Here is a 17,268-nt window from a genome sequence, read left to right on the forward strand (position 1 = left end):
GAATCATTTCGTTTTACAGAAAAGTGGCAAAGATAGCAGACTTTTTTCATACTCTCTCAGTTTCTCCAGTATTATCATCCTAAATATAATCACTTCCTTATATATACTTTACTAAAATTTATTGTACCTGGTGGGTAGGTAAGTCTTGTAGTTGATTCCATTGTAATTATTCTTTCATGCTTTTTATATGTCCCTTTCCTTTCTTCAAGTTGCTGGTCATGGAATGAGAAAAACATCCTCAGGGAATAATGTACTAGTCAATGCTGTCTTCTAACCTGAACAATAATTTTTATATGTAGGCTTCCCCAAGCTCTTCAACACCAACAAGGATTAGAAGCAGGACATCTTCATTTACAGACCAGCTTGATGACGTGACACCCAGCAGAGAGGTTAGTGTGACAGTCTCGTGTACTTCTCATTGGAACTCAAACTGCAGTGCTGATGATGGTGACAGTCTGAGAAATAATTTTGACAAGTCAGTTATTTAATTTCCGAGTATTATACTTATTAATAATTCAACTGAGCTTTTTTTTAAATGCAAGTAGCAGTTAATTCTTGTAACTGTTTCTTAGACAAAATAATTTAAGAGAATAAGTATGTTTATTTAATATTTGTAAGTATTAGAATAATTCAGTAATGTTTTGTTCAAATATGGGAAAAGGCCCTATATTTTCAAGTTGATGAAAAGTAACAACCAATTGCATATAACTAGCAACTGGCATGAAAATTCATTGTTTTTGTTCCCTTTTTTCTGTGAAGTATAAGATAAATATAGGAAGATGTTAAGGGGACTGAAGAAATGGCTCAGTCAAGAGCATTTACTGCTTTTACATAGGACCCAGGTTCATTTCCAAGCAACCACATGGGATGCATTCTGTGTATAACTCCAGTTTTGGGGGTTCTGACTCCCTAGGAGGTGCTACCAGAGGGTGATGGATCTGCTGCATCTGTAGTTACAGGCAGTGGTGGGTGTTGGGAACTGAACCCAGGTCCTTTGGAAGAGTGACAGGCGCACTTAACCACTGAGCCACTTTTCCAGCCCAAGAAATGTCCAATCCTTTTAAGCAATTATTTTATTTTACATTTATGGCTTGTGTCTTTGTGCCACATGTATGCCTGGTACCAGTGGAAGCCAGAAGGCATCAGATCTCCAGAACTGGAGTTACAGGTGATTATGAGCCACCGTGTGTGTGCCAGGGGTTGGACTTGGGTCTTCTGAAAGAGTAGTCAGTGCTCCTCTGAGCCATGTCTCCATCCCCCTACCCTAAAATACTTATTTATTTTTATTTTATGTATATGAGTATTTGCTTGCATGTATGTAAGTGTATCATGTGTGGAAATTGCAATTTGCTTGTTTGTTGGGATGGTTGTCTCTCCTGTTTAATACAGGAATTGTCTTGTGAGCAGCTTTCTCTTGAGGGCGCAATGCCCAGTACCACTCTGAAATGAGAGAAGAAATTATGTTTTAGCAACAATTGGAACCAAGCCAGATAAGGAAATGCTAAATCAACTACTATACCATTTGCACCAGGATTTCTGAGACCATCTAAAGTATCAAAGAAAAACCCTACCTCAAAAACAAACAAACCAAAATGAATGAATTTAAATACTTTCCCTCAAGAACAAGAGAGCAGGTGTATAGTGATATTTCATTTTTATTTTAATAAATAAAGCTTGCCTAAAGATCAGAGAGTAAAACAGCCTCACTGGTCAGCCTTACAGACCAGGCAGTGGTGACACCTTTAATCCCAGTAGCCACACTAGTTTGCCCATAGAAACTGGGTGGTTGTGGTGCACATCTTTAATCCCAGCCTAGAGAGGATTCAAGACTGGAGGAGACAGGTCTCAGACACAGTCTCATTCTGAGAATTCCTGGAGGCAAGTATCACCATTTCGGACTGAGGTAGAGATAAGAGCCAGTGGCAGGCTGTTGTGCTTTTCTGACCTTCAGGCAAGCTTTCTTTAGTAAAACACAAATGAAAAATCACTACACAGAGTGTGTTACTTCTCCTTGACATCCCGTCTGTGTGTGCTGGGCAGGACACACAACAAGAGGCTCAGGCTATAGATCATGTTAGTCTGCAGAGGGTAGAAAATTGCAAGTTTAGTAAAAAAATATCAGAACCAATGAGTTCAGCAAAAGAATACAGATAAGATTAATTTATAAACATACATTTCATTTCTATGAATAGTAGTTTTAAGAAGCCTCAAAGTGAATTAACACTCAGAAGTGTTTACAAAATCCAACTCTGCTCATGAACAAAGTAGGAGTGGAAGGGAACTTGTTCATATGATAAAGGAGATTGATTAAATTATCCACAGCTAGAATCCAAAATGATTCAACATTTAAAAAGATATTACTTTATCTATTTTGTGGGTGTAATGTGTGTGGGTGTGTGCATCACTGTGATGGGGAAGTCAAGAGGACAACTGGGGGGGTGGGGTTTAGGTCTCTCCTTCCACCATGTGGGTCTGGGGATTGGACTCAGGTTGTCAGGCCTGGTGGCAAGTGTCTTGTTCAGTGAGCAGTCTTGCTCCCAAAGACTAAAGCAGCCAAATGTCACTCATCTGTAGTCCCAGTAGTCTTTCTGTGTGTATTGAGGTGGACCCATGGCTTTATCTGTTATTCTGTAGACTGTGATACTTGTATTAATTGATGTTGAAATTAAATTTACTTTGTTTCCCTCAGGAATCTCATTTGATCGTGGTGTACCATTTTTTGGTGTGTGGCTGGATTTGCTTTTGTTAGTTTCATTGTTTTGAAGATTCTCGTGTATTCATAGGAGATGTCCGTCAGCAGTTTCCCTTTTCATTTTGTGATTTCTGATTTTGGTATCAGGACACACTTATCTCATAGAACAAATTCATATTCTCCTTTTACATATTTTTTGGAGGAGTTTGTGAAGAATTTGATCTGGTCTTAGGCTGTTGTAATTCCCCTTATCACTCCATTTTTTTAAAAATGTGTTGAAGTGTTTGGATTACTAATTTAATCTCTGTAGTTCTATTCAGATTTATTCAGTTTTTCTGTTTCTTCCTGTCAATTTTGAATAGTTGTTTCCATTTCATTTAAATTGAAATTTCATCTAAATGAAATTCAGTTTTATTATCTGATGTTGACAGTAAGTTTTTATTGTCTTATTTTTTCTTCTACCCCAGCTAATGGTTTGTTGATCTTTTGAAAAATTACCTTTTGATTACATTTTCTAGTTTAGTAATGAACATTTTCAGAGTTGTGGTGGTGTATGCCTTTAATCCCAGCACTCAGGAAGCAGAGGCGGGCGGATTTCTGTGAGTTTGAGGCCAACCTGGTCTACAGAGCAAGTTCCAGGACAGCCAACGCTGTTAGATGGAGAAACCCTGTCTCAAGGGAACATTAAAAGAAGAAAAACCAGAATTGGAGTGGCAAGTTGATATTTGAAGTGTTTGTTCTGAAGTCTTAGGTACTGTGATTGAAACCTCTTATAGTCTATGTTGTATCTTCATTCGCCATAGTTTTACATCACATCCTTGGCGTTTGGGCTGGGGCTAGAAGAGGTACATAAGCTTGCTTTTAAGACTGCGTTTGAAAAAGAGGTGGCCATAGACACAGTAGAACATAGCTGTGGCCGTGAGCGAGACCGTCCTCACTCGCTCGTCTATACTGCGTCAGTTTCAGCTGCAGCTGTGTTGCTGCAGACGCTCGCGAAGGCGCGCAGTACTGCAGCGAGAACTATGGTGCCTTTAGTTGACCATCTGGATACTCACATCTGAGTGAGGAAAGAGAACTCAAGCTTCTGAGACACCAATCTCCTTATCACGACTCCTCCACTACTTTGTATGAGGGATGACAGTCAAATTTGTGAATAAAAATGAAAACAGGAAAAAAAGACTGAATAAAAGGAAATTAAAGTTACTTGGAATTAGCAATGGTTTCTCAAGGAATTTGAGAGGTGCCCTTTATAAAGCTACAGGTTTTTAAAACTGCCGTGCATGCTGCTTGCTGTTGTGAGCCTTCACCAGGAAGACTTGTGGTCTGGTCGCCCTGTGAATCTACTCACTTCCAATGCACCCTTTCTGTGCCAGAGACACAGACATAGGAGATAAAACGCTTTCTCTTGTCGTTGAAGGTGTATCTGGGTCCACAAACACGAAACATCTCTAGACCAAGAGGGACTGGGCTTGGAGTTGAAATAAAAGGCATCAATTTTCAGCCTCAGCTCTGTAAGAATGGAAGCCTCCTCGGTACTGCTCTGCCAGTCCTCCAGGGACGGCATTAGCTGGCACCGCATAGCGGCACAGGTGAACGCTCTTGTGAACGCAGTGTGTGCTTTAGTGTAGGTGTTTATTTAGGTTTCTCTTTGGATGGTCTGAGTGGAACTGAAGTGTGCTGTTAGCAACAGCTGTAGCTAAAATGGTTCTCCTAGCTGCTGCCGCCTGCTGCCCAGGCTTTCTGTGATTTGTTATGGGAAGTGTCTGTCCTTGGGGAGGCCTCATGATCAAGAACTAAATCACACCTCAGTTGGGCTTAGTTCCTGCCATAGATTCTGACCTAAGCTGGAGCCTTGGAATCAGATTAACTGGGTGAGAAGAGAAGGTCACAGAAGGAACGAGAAAGACAATACCTTTCTCAAAATGAGCCTGTAAAGCAGTGGTTCTCAACCTTCCTAGGGCTTCGACCCTTTAATACAGTTCCTCATGCTATGCTGACTCCCAACCATAGAATAATTTTTTGCAACTTTATACTTGTAATTTTACTACTATTATGAATCATAATGTCAATGTCTGTTTTTCTGATGGTCTTAGGTGACCCCTGTGAAGGAGTTGTTCAAATCCTCAAAGGGGTCGTGAGCCACAGGTTGAGAACTACTGCTGTAAAGAATATTCTAAAAGAAACAACAGGAAGTCAGCAGCAAAACTAGACACTAAGGGAGGAGTTTATAAGAGATGAGCATCAAACAGTAGAGTGGTCTACAGTAAGACTAGTGAAGAAATAATTTTTAAATCAACAGAATATTGTGAGAAAAACTTAGCCCAAACAAAATAAGACTAGGTAGACATGAAGAACTAATTAGAAATTATGGAGAAGGAAAAAGAAGATGTAAATGTGTCAATTATAATAAGACTATGGAAAAATGAGTGAATTCGGAAAAAATACTGACTACCTCACTGTAGACAGACACAGATGTGGAGGTGGCATGCATGGGATTTGCAGGGTAGGTTGAAATCCTCCAAGATAGGCTAGAAGCTGCAGGTGGTTGATATGATGCCAGGGCACATCACTCCACTCCGTGCTGGTGCCGTGGCCACTCCACTGTGGACCCCATGGAAGAGGTGAGTTTGTTTTAGCAGTTTTACATTAGAGTTTGAGCAAATGTTGAGAAGTTGACTGGCTGGAATCTTTTCGAGTGTTGGAGAAGAGCTGTTTGCTTTCTGTTTGTTTGGGGTTGGGACAGAACCAATGGCCTTGTACCTGCTGTGCCCTTTCTACCACTGAGCTGTACAGCCAACCAAGAACTGGTGCTGGTGAGGCCCATAGACATAAGGACAGGGCAAGGAGAAGGGCTCCTTAGGCTCCGGGGTATGTGTCTGCGAAACTGACCCTAGGTTGTTTTGGTGAGGAAAAGGCTTGGAAATTTCTGTTCATTTCTTTTGGAATATTGGTCACCATTTCTTTATGATGAGCATCAAACTTGGCTGGTGCTTTCTTGAAACTTATACTCCCTTTGAAGCTTGCTTTTTTTTTTTTTTTTTTTTTTGCTTGCTTGCTTGCATGGGTAATAGTGTTTTAAAAAAATAACTTTGGAAGTATTTAGCTTAGTTTAAATTATAATTTGTGATAACATTTAGAATTTAGCATAGAAAGTTCTTGGATTCTATCCTAGGAGTGCTAATCATCAATATTACAAAAAGAGCTTTGACAAAATCTGTATCCTGGCTTTGGGAATGGCTCAGTTGGTAAAATGCATGTTGTAGAAGCATGAAGACTCAAGTTTGGGTCCCCAGAACCCATGTAAGAAGCCAGGTGTGATGGTGTGCACACGAAATTCTAAAGCAGGGGAAGCAGAAGCTGGAGGATCCCTGGAGCTTGCTGGTTGGCCACTCTTGTAAGATTGGTAAATCTCAGATTCAGTGAGAGACCCTGTCTCAAGAAAGTAAGGTTGGCGAGGCTGGATTGATGGCTCAGCGGTTACGAGCACTGGCTGCTCATCCAGAGAACCTGGGTTCAGTTCCTATCACCTGCAGCTCACAACTGTCTGTAACTCCAGTTGCAGAGAATCTGACACCCTTGCACAGACATACATGCAGGGAAAACACCAATGCACATAAAAATAAGTAAATTAAAAAAAAAAAAGAAGGATGAGAGCAATAAAAAGACACCCAGCATGGATTTCTCACTTCCACATTTACCCACACACTTACATTCACTCATATACCTGTGCACATGCATCGTTTTAAAAAGTTGTTTAATCCAGCTTTATTTTGTCTTAGTATGGTGACACCTAACTCATCCATTTATGAGGAACGAAAGTCTGGAGAGTCACTGGTTCAAAGTCATCCTTACTACATAGTAATCTTGAGGCCAGCCTGAGGTACATGAGGACCTGTTTTAAAACACCAACCAGACCAAATAAACCAAAACTTTTTCTGTAATTAGGCTTTTTCTAGTATAGTGCTGTGTAAAGAATTAGTGAACACTTTAGTCAGTGTCTGTAGTCTTAAAGTCCAGAGGGAAAGTGTATGTTTTCAAACTTTTGCACATACTTATTTTCAGGCATGTCCTTTATAGTATATATAGTTTATTGTATATTCTGTATTGCTGTATATAGTGTATTATATACCATACAGTATGTTATACTTTATTATATATCTTGCAGTTTCATGCATGAATAAGCATGCAATCTCTACCATTGAGGGGGTCAGGGGAGGCAGCTCAGTGGGGACAGCACTTGCTGTACAAGTGGTAGACCAAGGTGGGATCCCTGTGACAAGCTGGCTAGCTGTAGACTAGCTGGAATTAGCATGCATCAAGCTCAGGGAGAGACCCAGCTGCAGTAGGTAAAGTGGAGAGCAATCAAGAAAGTTAACTGGCCGGTTGTGGTGCCGCACGCCGGTAGGATTTGCAGAAGGAGGCAGAGTCAGGAGGATCACGAGTTCGAGGCCAGCCTGGGCTACACATTTGGGGCTGGAGAAATGGCTCAGCAGATAAGAGCATTACCTGCTCTTCCAAAGGTCCTGAGTTCAATTCCCAGCAACCACATGGTGGCTCACAACCATCTGTAATGAGGTCTGGTGTCCTCCTCTGGCCTTCAGGCATACACACAGAAAGAATATTGTATACATAATAAATAAATAAATATTTAAAAAAAGAAAGTTAACTGATGTTAACATACACATGCAAAATAAATCATTTAAAATAAAATTTGATATATATATTTAATTCATAATTGTTTATATTTTGGTGTAACATCTTCTGGAAGAAAAATAAGCACAAAATATGTAGCAAAAGAACTAATGTTATAGATTCTGTTTATTTCAGGCATTTCTTGTGTATGTACTTTTTGGGGGGAGGATTTCAAGACAGGGTTTCTCTGCACAGCCCTGACTGTCCTGGAACTTGCTTCTAGCCTTCTAGAAATATCGAAGTATGCAGTCTTGTTAACTCTAAGCATTATTCTCTTAGACCTTCAGAGTCTTCTTTGCTTGTTGCCAATACTTTGCACTTCTGTGCATTTTTTTTTTTTTATTGGAATGGACCTTTATACCAAGTTGCCAGCTATACTGGGTGCCAGGATGCCTGTTGCAGACATATGTATGCCAGTTAACAAGTGGCTTCCAAGCTGGTCTTTAAAATCCTAAACTCACTAGTTCATTTCATTCCTGACCTTTCCCAGCAACTTACTACTTCATTTTTGCGGGGGGGGGGGGGATTATCATCATGATGGTCGGCTGTAGTGTTGTGAGCATTGTGGTGTGTGCTGTGAGATCACTTGGAACACACCATGATTTGTACTCATCTCTTGTTTTGTTTTTGTACCTCCGCTTATTACACGGACTGAGACAGATACTAGCCGGGATGGTAGCAGAACCTGCCTTTCTCTCTGAGTATACTATCTTTGCTTTGGATTCCTCCAAACAGCCTAAAACACAGATTAACAGTGTGGTGAGTCCTTCCACCGCTTTTTGCATTCCCGTGTGGGGAAGCAAACATTTGGGTAGTTGTAGCAGCAAGTCTCATGTGGTTTGTCACTTACCTTCCTTCAGAGCGTCTTCAGTGTGGTGTTGCTAACCTCGCTCTAAATCTCAGAGGACAAGTTGCTGAGTCTGGCTGTCGCTGCTTCCTGGTGCTCTAATAGCCTCACAGTAACACCCCCTCGCACTAATGGAGCCAAGGCAGCCTTCACTTTTAGAACTAGCACTTGCGTTTAATCTCTTGGAAATGTTTGCTTATGCTGAAAAAGCCAGTGTGCGTGATTAGAAATCTGTTTTCCTGTTAGGAGGATGCCAATGGTGTGTGAGATGCGACTGACTTTTTAAGGGAAATAATGCATTGTGTAAATCAGTAATTAACAACATTGCATAGGTAGGTGGATTCTATTATAGCAGGTTCATGTCTTCATTTTGAAACTATAATTAAGAAGTACATTGTATTTTGTAATTACTAGCTTTTGAATATGAAAGGAAACAGCTGTTTCATTTTTTAAAAAATGAATTCACTTAATTTTAACTTTATGATTTACTTGGGGAAAGTACACATTTTTCTATTTGGAGAATCTGGTAAAAGTGATAATTTAATAAACTAAAATGTAGCAGTGTTTGCTTATTAAGGATAGCTTTTAATATTTCTTCCCTTGGAGGATGGCTGAACTGGGTTTACAGTTTTTCTAAATGTTGAGACTTGGTTTAACTTTGGTAGCTAGTGGTAGAAACATAACATTTAGTCTTAATCCAGGTGTACAGGGAAGGCGTGGTGTGCACCTGGCCAGCAGTGGTCTTCAGATCTACTCTAAACTTGGGTCTAGAGAAGAAAGCAGCTCAGGGTGAAGATGGGATATCAGGGGACATTTGGAAAGCTGCTTTTCCTTTGGCTCTGTCTACAAGGAACACTTGCTGTTTATAAAGATATTCAAGACCGACTAGGAGTCCCAGATACACAGATTTACCAGTTCACTTAAAAAAAAATAGACATGCTGTATTCTGCATGTAGGAGTAATAGAAACTTAAAAGACATGCCTGCCATGAGTACAGTATATACATAATTTCTTTTCAATTCCTAGTTTGTTGTCAAAATGCCATAAGGTAAAAGTGAGTGCTTAAATGATTTAGAAATGAACTTAGGCAGACTAAAAAACCTAATCTTATATATACTTTATATGTTCATGATTAAAAACTTACATCTCTCCATGAGACAAAGAGAAATAGTTATTTGGTTTCATAATAAAAATTTAGTGGGGATTAATTACAAGTTCACCAAGTGCTGAGTTTTCCCTAATTTTGGATTTAAAAAAAATTTTGTTGTTGTTGTTGTTGTTGTTTTTTTAATGGGGAGAGGCAGGGTTTCTCTATTATTAGCTCTGGCTGTTCTGGAACTTGCTATGCCATTCTGGCCTCGAACTCGGAGAGATCTGCCTGCCTTCCAATTAATTGCTGGGGTTAAAAGCATGTGCTACCCTAGCAGGGCTTAATTTAGTTTTTGAAAATATACTTCTCTCTTTACTCTTTTTTGTTTTGTTTTGTTATGTTTTTCAAGACAGGGTTTCTCTGTGTAGCTTTGGAGCCTGTCTTGGCACCCACCTCCGTAGACCAGGCTGGCCCTTGAACTCACAGAAATCCACCTGCCTCTATCTCCCAAGTGCTTGGATTAAAGGTGTGCACCACCAATGCCCAGCTTCTCTCTTTACTCTTAAAAACAACTGTATCCTTAGTGTTCAACAGTATAATTAGAAAAGATTGTAGAAAAAAAAAAGAAAAGAAAGACTGAAGACAAATTTGGCAGAAGAGAAGCTGTAGGAAAGTCAGTTGAAGGGATATTCCTGTTGTCCAAGAATAACCCCCAGTGGAAGTTGGTGACCCTGATCATCACCATATGTTGAGTGAGCTCCTCCTGCTTCTCTGGGAGGAGGACTTTGAGAGTTCCTATGTGGAGGAAGTGCCTAGACAAGGGTTTAACAAGCCCTCATTGAGTGTTTACTGTTAAGCAGAACGTCAGGAACCAGGCACCAGGTTGGGAATATTGGCGTGCCCTGTCCTCCGAGAGCTGGTGGGTTAATGTGTACACAAAGGGATGCAAGTGTTGCAGAAGAAAATAAGCTGCATATAGAAGGAGTTGGTCTGTAGGTGATCCAGATGGGACTTCACAAAGCAGGGGCAGCAAAAGCTGAAAATGGAACAAGGCAGAATGGAGGACTCAGCAGATGGTGGCACAAACCTCAGGCTTTGCTGCTGGAGAGCCTGGATTTAGAGTCACACAGAGTATTAGGCCTGTGCACACCCTAGCTATACTATACTTACTTGGCTGTATAATACAGTATTTACATTTAAAAATATTTTCAAGACTGTTCATGCTTATGCATGCCTGTAATCTCAGCACTCAGGAAGTGAAGGAGGGAAGATCCGGAGTTCAAGGCTAGCCTCAGCAACTTAGTGAGACGTGAGACCCTGTCTCAAAACAAACAAACAAATAAGAATTCTAAAGAAAAGAAAGTTTTAAGAATCGTTTTAAGTATTGTATGCTGTGAGCTTGATTGGTGTTGTTTAAATAGCTGTGGAGTGGCTTTCTCACGTGGACCACATGTGCTTTCACGCTTTCTCCTGACCTATTTGATGGAGCCCTTTGAGACCTTTCTTCATAAAGTGTATTTTGACATTACAGCATATTATTATGGTGTTATGGAAATGATATGTCCTGTGTAGCATTACATTGTGGTGGTCAGGAAGATAGGTAATTCCTGTGTTCCCCCAACCTTTTCCTATGTAACTTTAAAGAAATCTCTCCAACTGGTAAGGATTAGGAACTTATTTTAGAGGGAAGAGAAGGTGCTGAAGCCTGTTATGAATTAGAAATAATGATAATGTGGCTGTTCCTCTCACCACATGTCCATTACCCCATGTTGGCCATTAGTAAACAGCTCCTAGCCGTCCTGTGCTGGTGTCTGTTACCACCCGTTCTCACACTTCCATGGCCACATTGTTTCCAGGCTCCACTCTACATACACTCATTCCCCCACTTTAGAGATCTCCAGGAAATTAAATCCTAAAGCTAGGGTGGGGTGCATTTGTAACCCAGGACTTGAATAGCTGAGGCTGGAGAAGATCCTTTGCACTTAAGGACTTTCAAACTAGCCTGAGCAACTTAGTAAGACCCCTCTTCATAAAACAAGAATGCCAAAGAAATCCTCCATTTGTAAATACTTGACCTTTTTTCCTAGAAAAATAAGGCTAAATTATATAATTTATAATTAATATATTTATTTATAAATTTATAATACCCAAAGATTACTTGTTGTTATTATTAAATACCTAATTATCTTGAGAAACCTGAGAATGCTTTTGATAAGCTCTCCATTTCTCCTTTGATCTTTCCTTGGGTTAGCTGTAAAGGCAGAGGAAGTATAGCACGGAAATGCCGGACTACTGGGACAGTGACCACTGCTGTATGTGGTTCCATGCTGTTGTGTAAAGCAAGGAGGTGGTTTCTCATGAGCTGCTTCTGTAGTGGTGGTGGATCATAGCAGCAGTTTGCTGTGCATGCTGTAGAGAATTCTGAATCTCAAAGTCCTAGCATTATCTCTGCAGTCCGTGTCATGAGGTGACCAGTGCCTCTCCCTGGGAGCACTGGGCTCACCAACAGAAAAAAACAAAAAGCCAGTACGTGCGGAAGACGTGTTCAGTAGAACATTTTTCTGAAAATGTTTACTCTAGTTTCATTTCTACTGCTGGCTTAGAATGAATGAGGCATTTCCATTTTTTATTACTAAGTGTTTTAATAGCTTTGCCCAAATGATTTTAATTTGAATGTGATTTTACTGTAGGGAGCAGATGATGTGACTTCTTTTTGGATAGTTTTCTGTGAACTGTGCTGACTAACTCCCTATTGTTGATTTTTGTCTTGGGGCAAAATATGGGGCCTAAGGGGAAGACATTTGTGATTAGCGTGAAGTAAATTTGCTATACACTAATCTTTGCTATTTAGCTTCATGTTTTGCAGCAAAATGATTTTTCTAAAATACTTAACCACACACCTTTTTGCCTGCATGAAAATATTCTAATAAACCATTACTAATTTTGTTCACTAGATGAAAGTCTACTAGGTCTTACTGGTTTGTTTTAACAATTTTAAAACTTTAGTTTCCTGTTCTCTATCTCTCTCTCTTTTTTATGATGTTCTTTCTTGTTCTTAGAATGCATCAACTCAAGCTACAAAGCCTCCAGATGGTGTTAATAGAAGTGAAGCATCTCCTCCTCCTCAGGTATGTTACTAATTTATTTAAAAATGTCAGTCCTCTCAGAGTGCTGGTATATCTGTTGTCATTAATATGTGTCTGCCTTGAAAGAATGTGGCTTTGCTAGGGTAGAGCTGTTGCTATTCTTACTTATAGATGAAGGCCGAGGGAACTTCTTGTCTCCTACTCTGACTACCACATTCTTGTCACTTTATGAATGCAGGTTGGCCTTCAGGAAATAGCATCTCTGTTCTAGCATGTTCTCTCAGTACAATGTTAGCTAAACCAAAAAGTCCCAGCCTGTGGGCTTTCATATCGTGTCTATTATCAATGTTATTGGGTCTTAGAAAAGCTAAATCAGAACAATGGTAGTTGAAAATGAACAGTATCAGACTTTAATATTTGTAGAAAAGTAAACACATTCATTCTACAGATCCACCTTTGTACTCAGCACTCAGCCTGGCATGAGGGCAGACAAAGTGGCTCAGCACTTGCCACTAAGCCTGATGACCGGATTTGATTCCTAGGACCTACTGGTGCAGGGAGGGAACTGACTCCTGCAAGTGGTCCTCTAACTTATGTGCTCTATCTCCTGATATGCACAAATAAATTAATAGATATAATAAAAAATTAAAAACCAGAACCAGAAATAATTAGTAATTTCTGGTCCCTTCTCTTTTCCTCAGTGGTAATCGGCAGTCCTGCTTCTAGTACTATAAGTTAACTTTGTTATTTTGAGCTTTATGCAAAAGTGTCTGGTTTCCTGCCTGCTTGCCTCCTCTCTCCTTTCTTCTCTTTCTTCAGACCAGTGGTTCTCAGCCTATGGATGGCAACCCTTTGGGGGTGAGGGGTCAGTGAGCCTTTCACAGCCGTCACATGTCAGAATCCTGCATATTAGACACTCACATTATGTTTCATAAACTAACTCCAGAGGGGCCAACATTCTCACATAGCCATACATGTGGGGAAAAATATCAATGCACATAAAATAAGTCATTAAAAACAGTACAATTCATAACAACAGCAAAATTACAGTTATGAAATAGTAATGGGAATAATTTTATGGTTGCGGTCACCACAACATGAGGAACTGTATTAAAGGGCCGCAGCATGAGGAAGGTTGAGAACCCCTGCTCTAGACAGTTTCACATCTCGCCTTGGCTGGTCTAGAACTTACTGTGTAAGCCAGGCTGGTAGCCGACTTCTGCCTCCGGAGAACTGAAGTTACAGTGGGAACCATCACCCATGCCCAGCAGGGCTGGCTGCTTTTGTTTCTTACTCCATGCAATTTATCTGTATTGTTGCTATGATTTCAGACCATTTTCATCGCTTTCTAGTATTCCATTGGTGAACAGGATTGTTGACTGATGTTCTACGGTGAACAAGACAGTTAAAAAGAAATCCTAATTTGATTTGGGGTCATTTTGAATAGTGTCTTTTTGTGCATGTCTGTTGGTGCGTGTGCAGGGATGGAATGGCTTGTTCAGAGGGTGATTGTGTGTAGTGTCGATCACAACTGGCAGTTCTTCCCCATGAGTTGCTTCACATCCTCATGCTGTGCATTACCATGGTTTTAATTAACCATCTTCAGGACCAGGGGTGGGGTTTGCACTTCATTGGGTTTTACTTTGTGTTTGAGAAGCTGAACATTTTAGCCTAGTTGTATTGTTACACTCAACAAAACCTGGCTGTGGTAGGGAGGAAGAAGGAAAGGTTGGAAGTCATGTGAAAGTAGTATCTGCCGTAGATGAGCCTAAGTTCTTAACACACAGCCACCTCATGGAAAGGGTGCTGCTGGTTCATCTTCTGTGGGCAGAGACAGACAAAAAGAGGTTGTGTCACTTCATCAAAGCCACATACCTACCATGGCAAAGCTAAGTCAGGCCCCATAGCAAATGCCCTTAGTTCTTCTAACCAGGAGAGTACACGCTCTGCCAGCGAGCTACATCCACCACCCTGATGATTCTCTTATTTCTACCTTTGCTTTTGTTTGAAGCTGTGTCTCTTTCACTCTCCTGGCTCTCCTGGCTCTTCCTGCTAGTTGTTGCTGCATGCTTGTTTATTCATTCAGTCTTCACTGTCGCCATGCAGAGTGGGTGGCATCATCGTCATCAACATTGTCATCGTGCCTTCCACCCCTGTTTTATGGAGGAGGGAACAGGACTGTTGAGCTCAGTAACTTGCTCCAAGTCCTGTAGAACTACAGATGAGTTGGGGCTTGAGCTTTGGTGAGACTGACTGCAGCACTGGGGCTGAGTTCTCTGTTCAGAGCGGGACTGGGCCCGAGGCTGAGACAGTGACATGCACTTGCCGAGCATGTGTGGGTCCTGAGGTCCTCCCCAGCTCCAAAAATAAACAGTAGAAGTTACTCCCAGTCATAGTAGATGTAGCAGCTAAGCTGGTTAAAGTCTGCAAATACAGGCTTGGATGTCATTCATTAACTTCTGGAGACTCTGAGAAATCGCTGTTTTTAGTGTTTCTTCATGTGTGCACCATCTGTATGTCCTAGGGTCTTTTGTAAGGTGTTGTATGCTAGGAACTGGAGAGCGTTTCTCACAAGGCCCAGAAGGGGGCTGGGAATGGAATTGCCAGTAACAGCAGTTCTTACAGATTTTGTGCAGGAAGCAATTCCTTCTTTTCCTTCTGGCCCTCCCTCCATCAGGAGGATAAAACTTGACATTACTAAAAAGTAATAATATACTTTTATATAATAAAAATAAAAAAATAATAAAAAGCAGAATAATATAACACAAAAACTAAATCCACCTAAAATGTTACCACATGAAGATATGCTTATCTTTTTGCATGTCTGTCCTTTGCTTTGTGACTGTTCTGATGGCACCCGTGAAAGCATACATAGAAAGTAAAAAGGACTTATAAGCAAGTCAAATGAGCTCATGGTGTGCATGATGCTTTCCTTTCTGTCATCTTTCTTCTTCTTCCTCCTCCTCTTCCTCTTCCTCTTCCTCCTCCTCCTCCTCCTTCTTCTTTTTTGTTTGTTTATTTTCAAGACAGGGTTTCTCTGTGTAGCCCTGGCCATCTTGGAACTCTGTAGAGCAGGCTGGCCTAGAACTCAGAGGTTCACCTGCCTCTGCCTCCCAAGTGCTGGAGTTAAAGGCGTGCATCACCACTGCCTGGCTGCACCCTGCTTTCTAGCTTGATCTTTTTCATTTATTTACTTTTTGATTATGTATATGTATACGTGTGTCGGGGGATATGCACTGGGTATAGGTGTTTAAGGAGGTGGAGGCATCAGATTCCCTGAAGGTGGAGTTCCAGGCGGTTATGAGTCACCGGACATGGGTGCTGGCATTTGAACTCAGGTCCTCTGGAAGAGTAGTACATTCTCTTATCCACTGAGCCAGATCTCCAGCCCCCATCTTGATCTTTTGGTAGTTCATTGTGAGCTTCTGTATGTACTTGGTAATGTACTCTCTGCTGTGGTTTCCAGGTTGTCCTGTTACAAACAGCTGAGTTCACAGGAAGGGGCTTCCAGAGCTGTGTGTCCCAGGTCCACTCCACTCCACTTCTAAACAGATCCGGCTCATTAGTGCATTACCTTCTTCTTCAGCTTATTTTCCTTTGTCGGTGAAAGGAATGATCTAGAATCACTAACTCTGTGACGTCTCACCAGATAAAAGTGACTTGAATTGAGCCCCTCACCTCACACTTCACCCTGGATGCCCACACTAGAGGGTCTACCAGGGTAGATGAGACACGCTTCCTCTCGCACAGATGTACAAACGGGAGGAAAGTGGCTCGGCGAAGGCTTATACTGCCGGGTGACAGGCATGAGAGTCAGAGCTCGGGCCTCTGACTCTAGGTCCAGACTCTCTACAGAGATTGGCCAGGGTCTTTTACTTTTCAGAAAACAGTGTTTTGTATTACTTATCTGGAATTTGTTATATTGAATTTGTTAGAGCTTTTACTAGAGCTCTGCCGGTGACGGGGTAGTAGATATCTGAAGAGTATATTTAACTCTTGCCCTTTGGGCTTTGCTTACAGTCGGGCGACACACAGACCTTTGCGCAGAAGCTGCAGCTCCGAGTGCCTTCCGTGGAGTCTCTGTTTCGAAGTCCCATAAAGGAATCTCTGTTCTGGTCTTCTAAAGAGTCTATGGTACGAACATCTTCCAGAGAGTCATTGAACCAACTTGACCTGGACTGTCCTGCTGCCACCTTTGATCCACCTTCTGACATGGAGAGTGAGGCTGAAGACACACCAGGGAGTTCAGACGGTCTCAACAGAGAGCAGCTGCTGCAGCGGCTGCGGAGAATGGAACGAAGCTTAAGTAGCTACCGCGGGAAATACTCAGAGGTAGGAGTAGGCTTTGGCTCACGCAGTCATATGCTCCCCCTTGGGCTTGTTCTTTCTCACATATTGCTCTTCGCCTGAAGTCTGAGGCCACCTGACTCTGGTCCTGGTTCCTGAGGCAAGTGGTCTTCCTGTACCTTTTAGCAGACTGACATTTTGGGATATGGTGGGTAGCCTGGTTTTCACATTCTCTGCAGTGTCTATGGACACCTAGGACAGAGTTCATCCTCTTTCTCCTCTCTATCTCTCATGTTACTCATCTCTGACTAGAGTAGCTTCAAAATGACCTCTTCTGACAGCCATGCTTTAGATCAGTGGTTCTCAACCTGTGGGTCGAGACCCCTTTGGGTTGCATATCAGATATTTTCATTACAATTCATAACAGTAGCAAAATCACAGTTATAAAGTAGCAATAAAATAATTTCACGGTTGAGGGGATCACCACAGCATGAGGAACTTGTATTAAAGGATCACAACATTAGGAAGGTTGAGAACACTGGTTAGATAGCCTGATGACTTCAAAGATTTGGCT

The 17,268-nt window shown here is 41.3% G+C and overlaps 1 protein-coding gene across 1 annotated transcript in view; it reads left to right on the forward strand.

Moving 5' to 3' along the window:
• Nucleotides 1-17,268, forward strand: part of Golga4 (golgin A4) — a 96,538-nt gene that overhangs the window by 19,572 nt on the left and 59,698 nt on the right. Inside the window, exons 5-6 of the mRNA XM_042054755.1 lie at nt 12,381-12,449; nt 16,428-16,739. Of these exons, the coding sequence (XP_041910689.1) occupies nt 12,381-12,449; nt 16,428-16,739 (381 nt within the window). The remainder of the gene's footprint in view (nt 1-12,380; nt 12,450-16,427; nt 16,740-17,268) is intronic.

Source organism: Arvicola amphibius, chromosome 3, assembly GCF_903992535.2.
Source record: "Arvicola amphibius chromosome 3, mArvAmp1.2, whole genome shotgun sequence".
NCBI lineage: Eukaryota > Metazoa > Chordata > Mammalia > Rodentia > Cricetidae > Arvicola > Arvicola amphibius.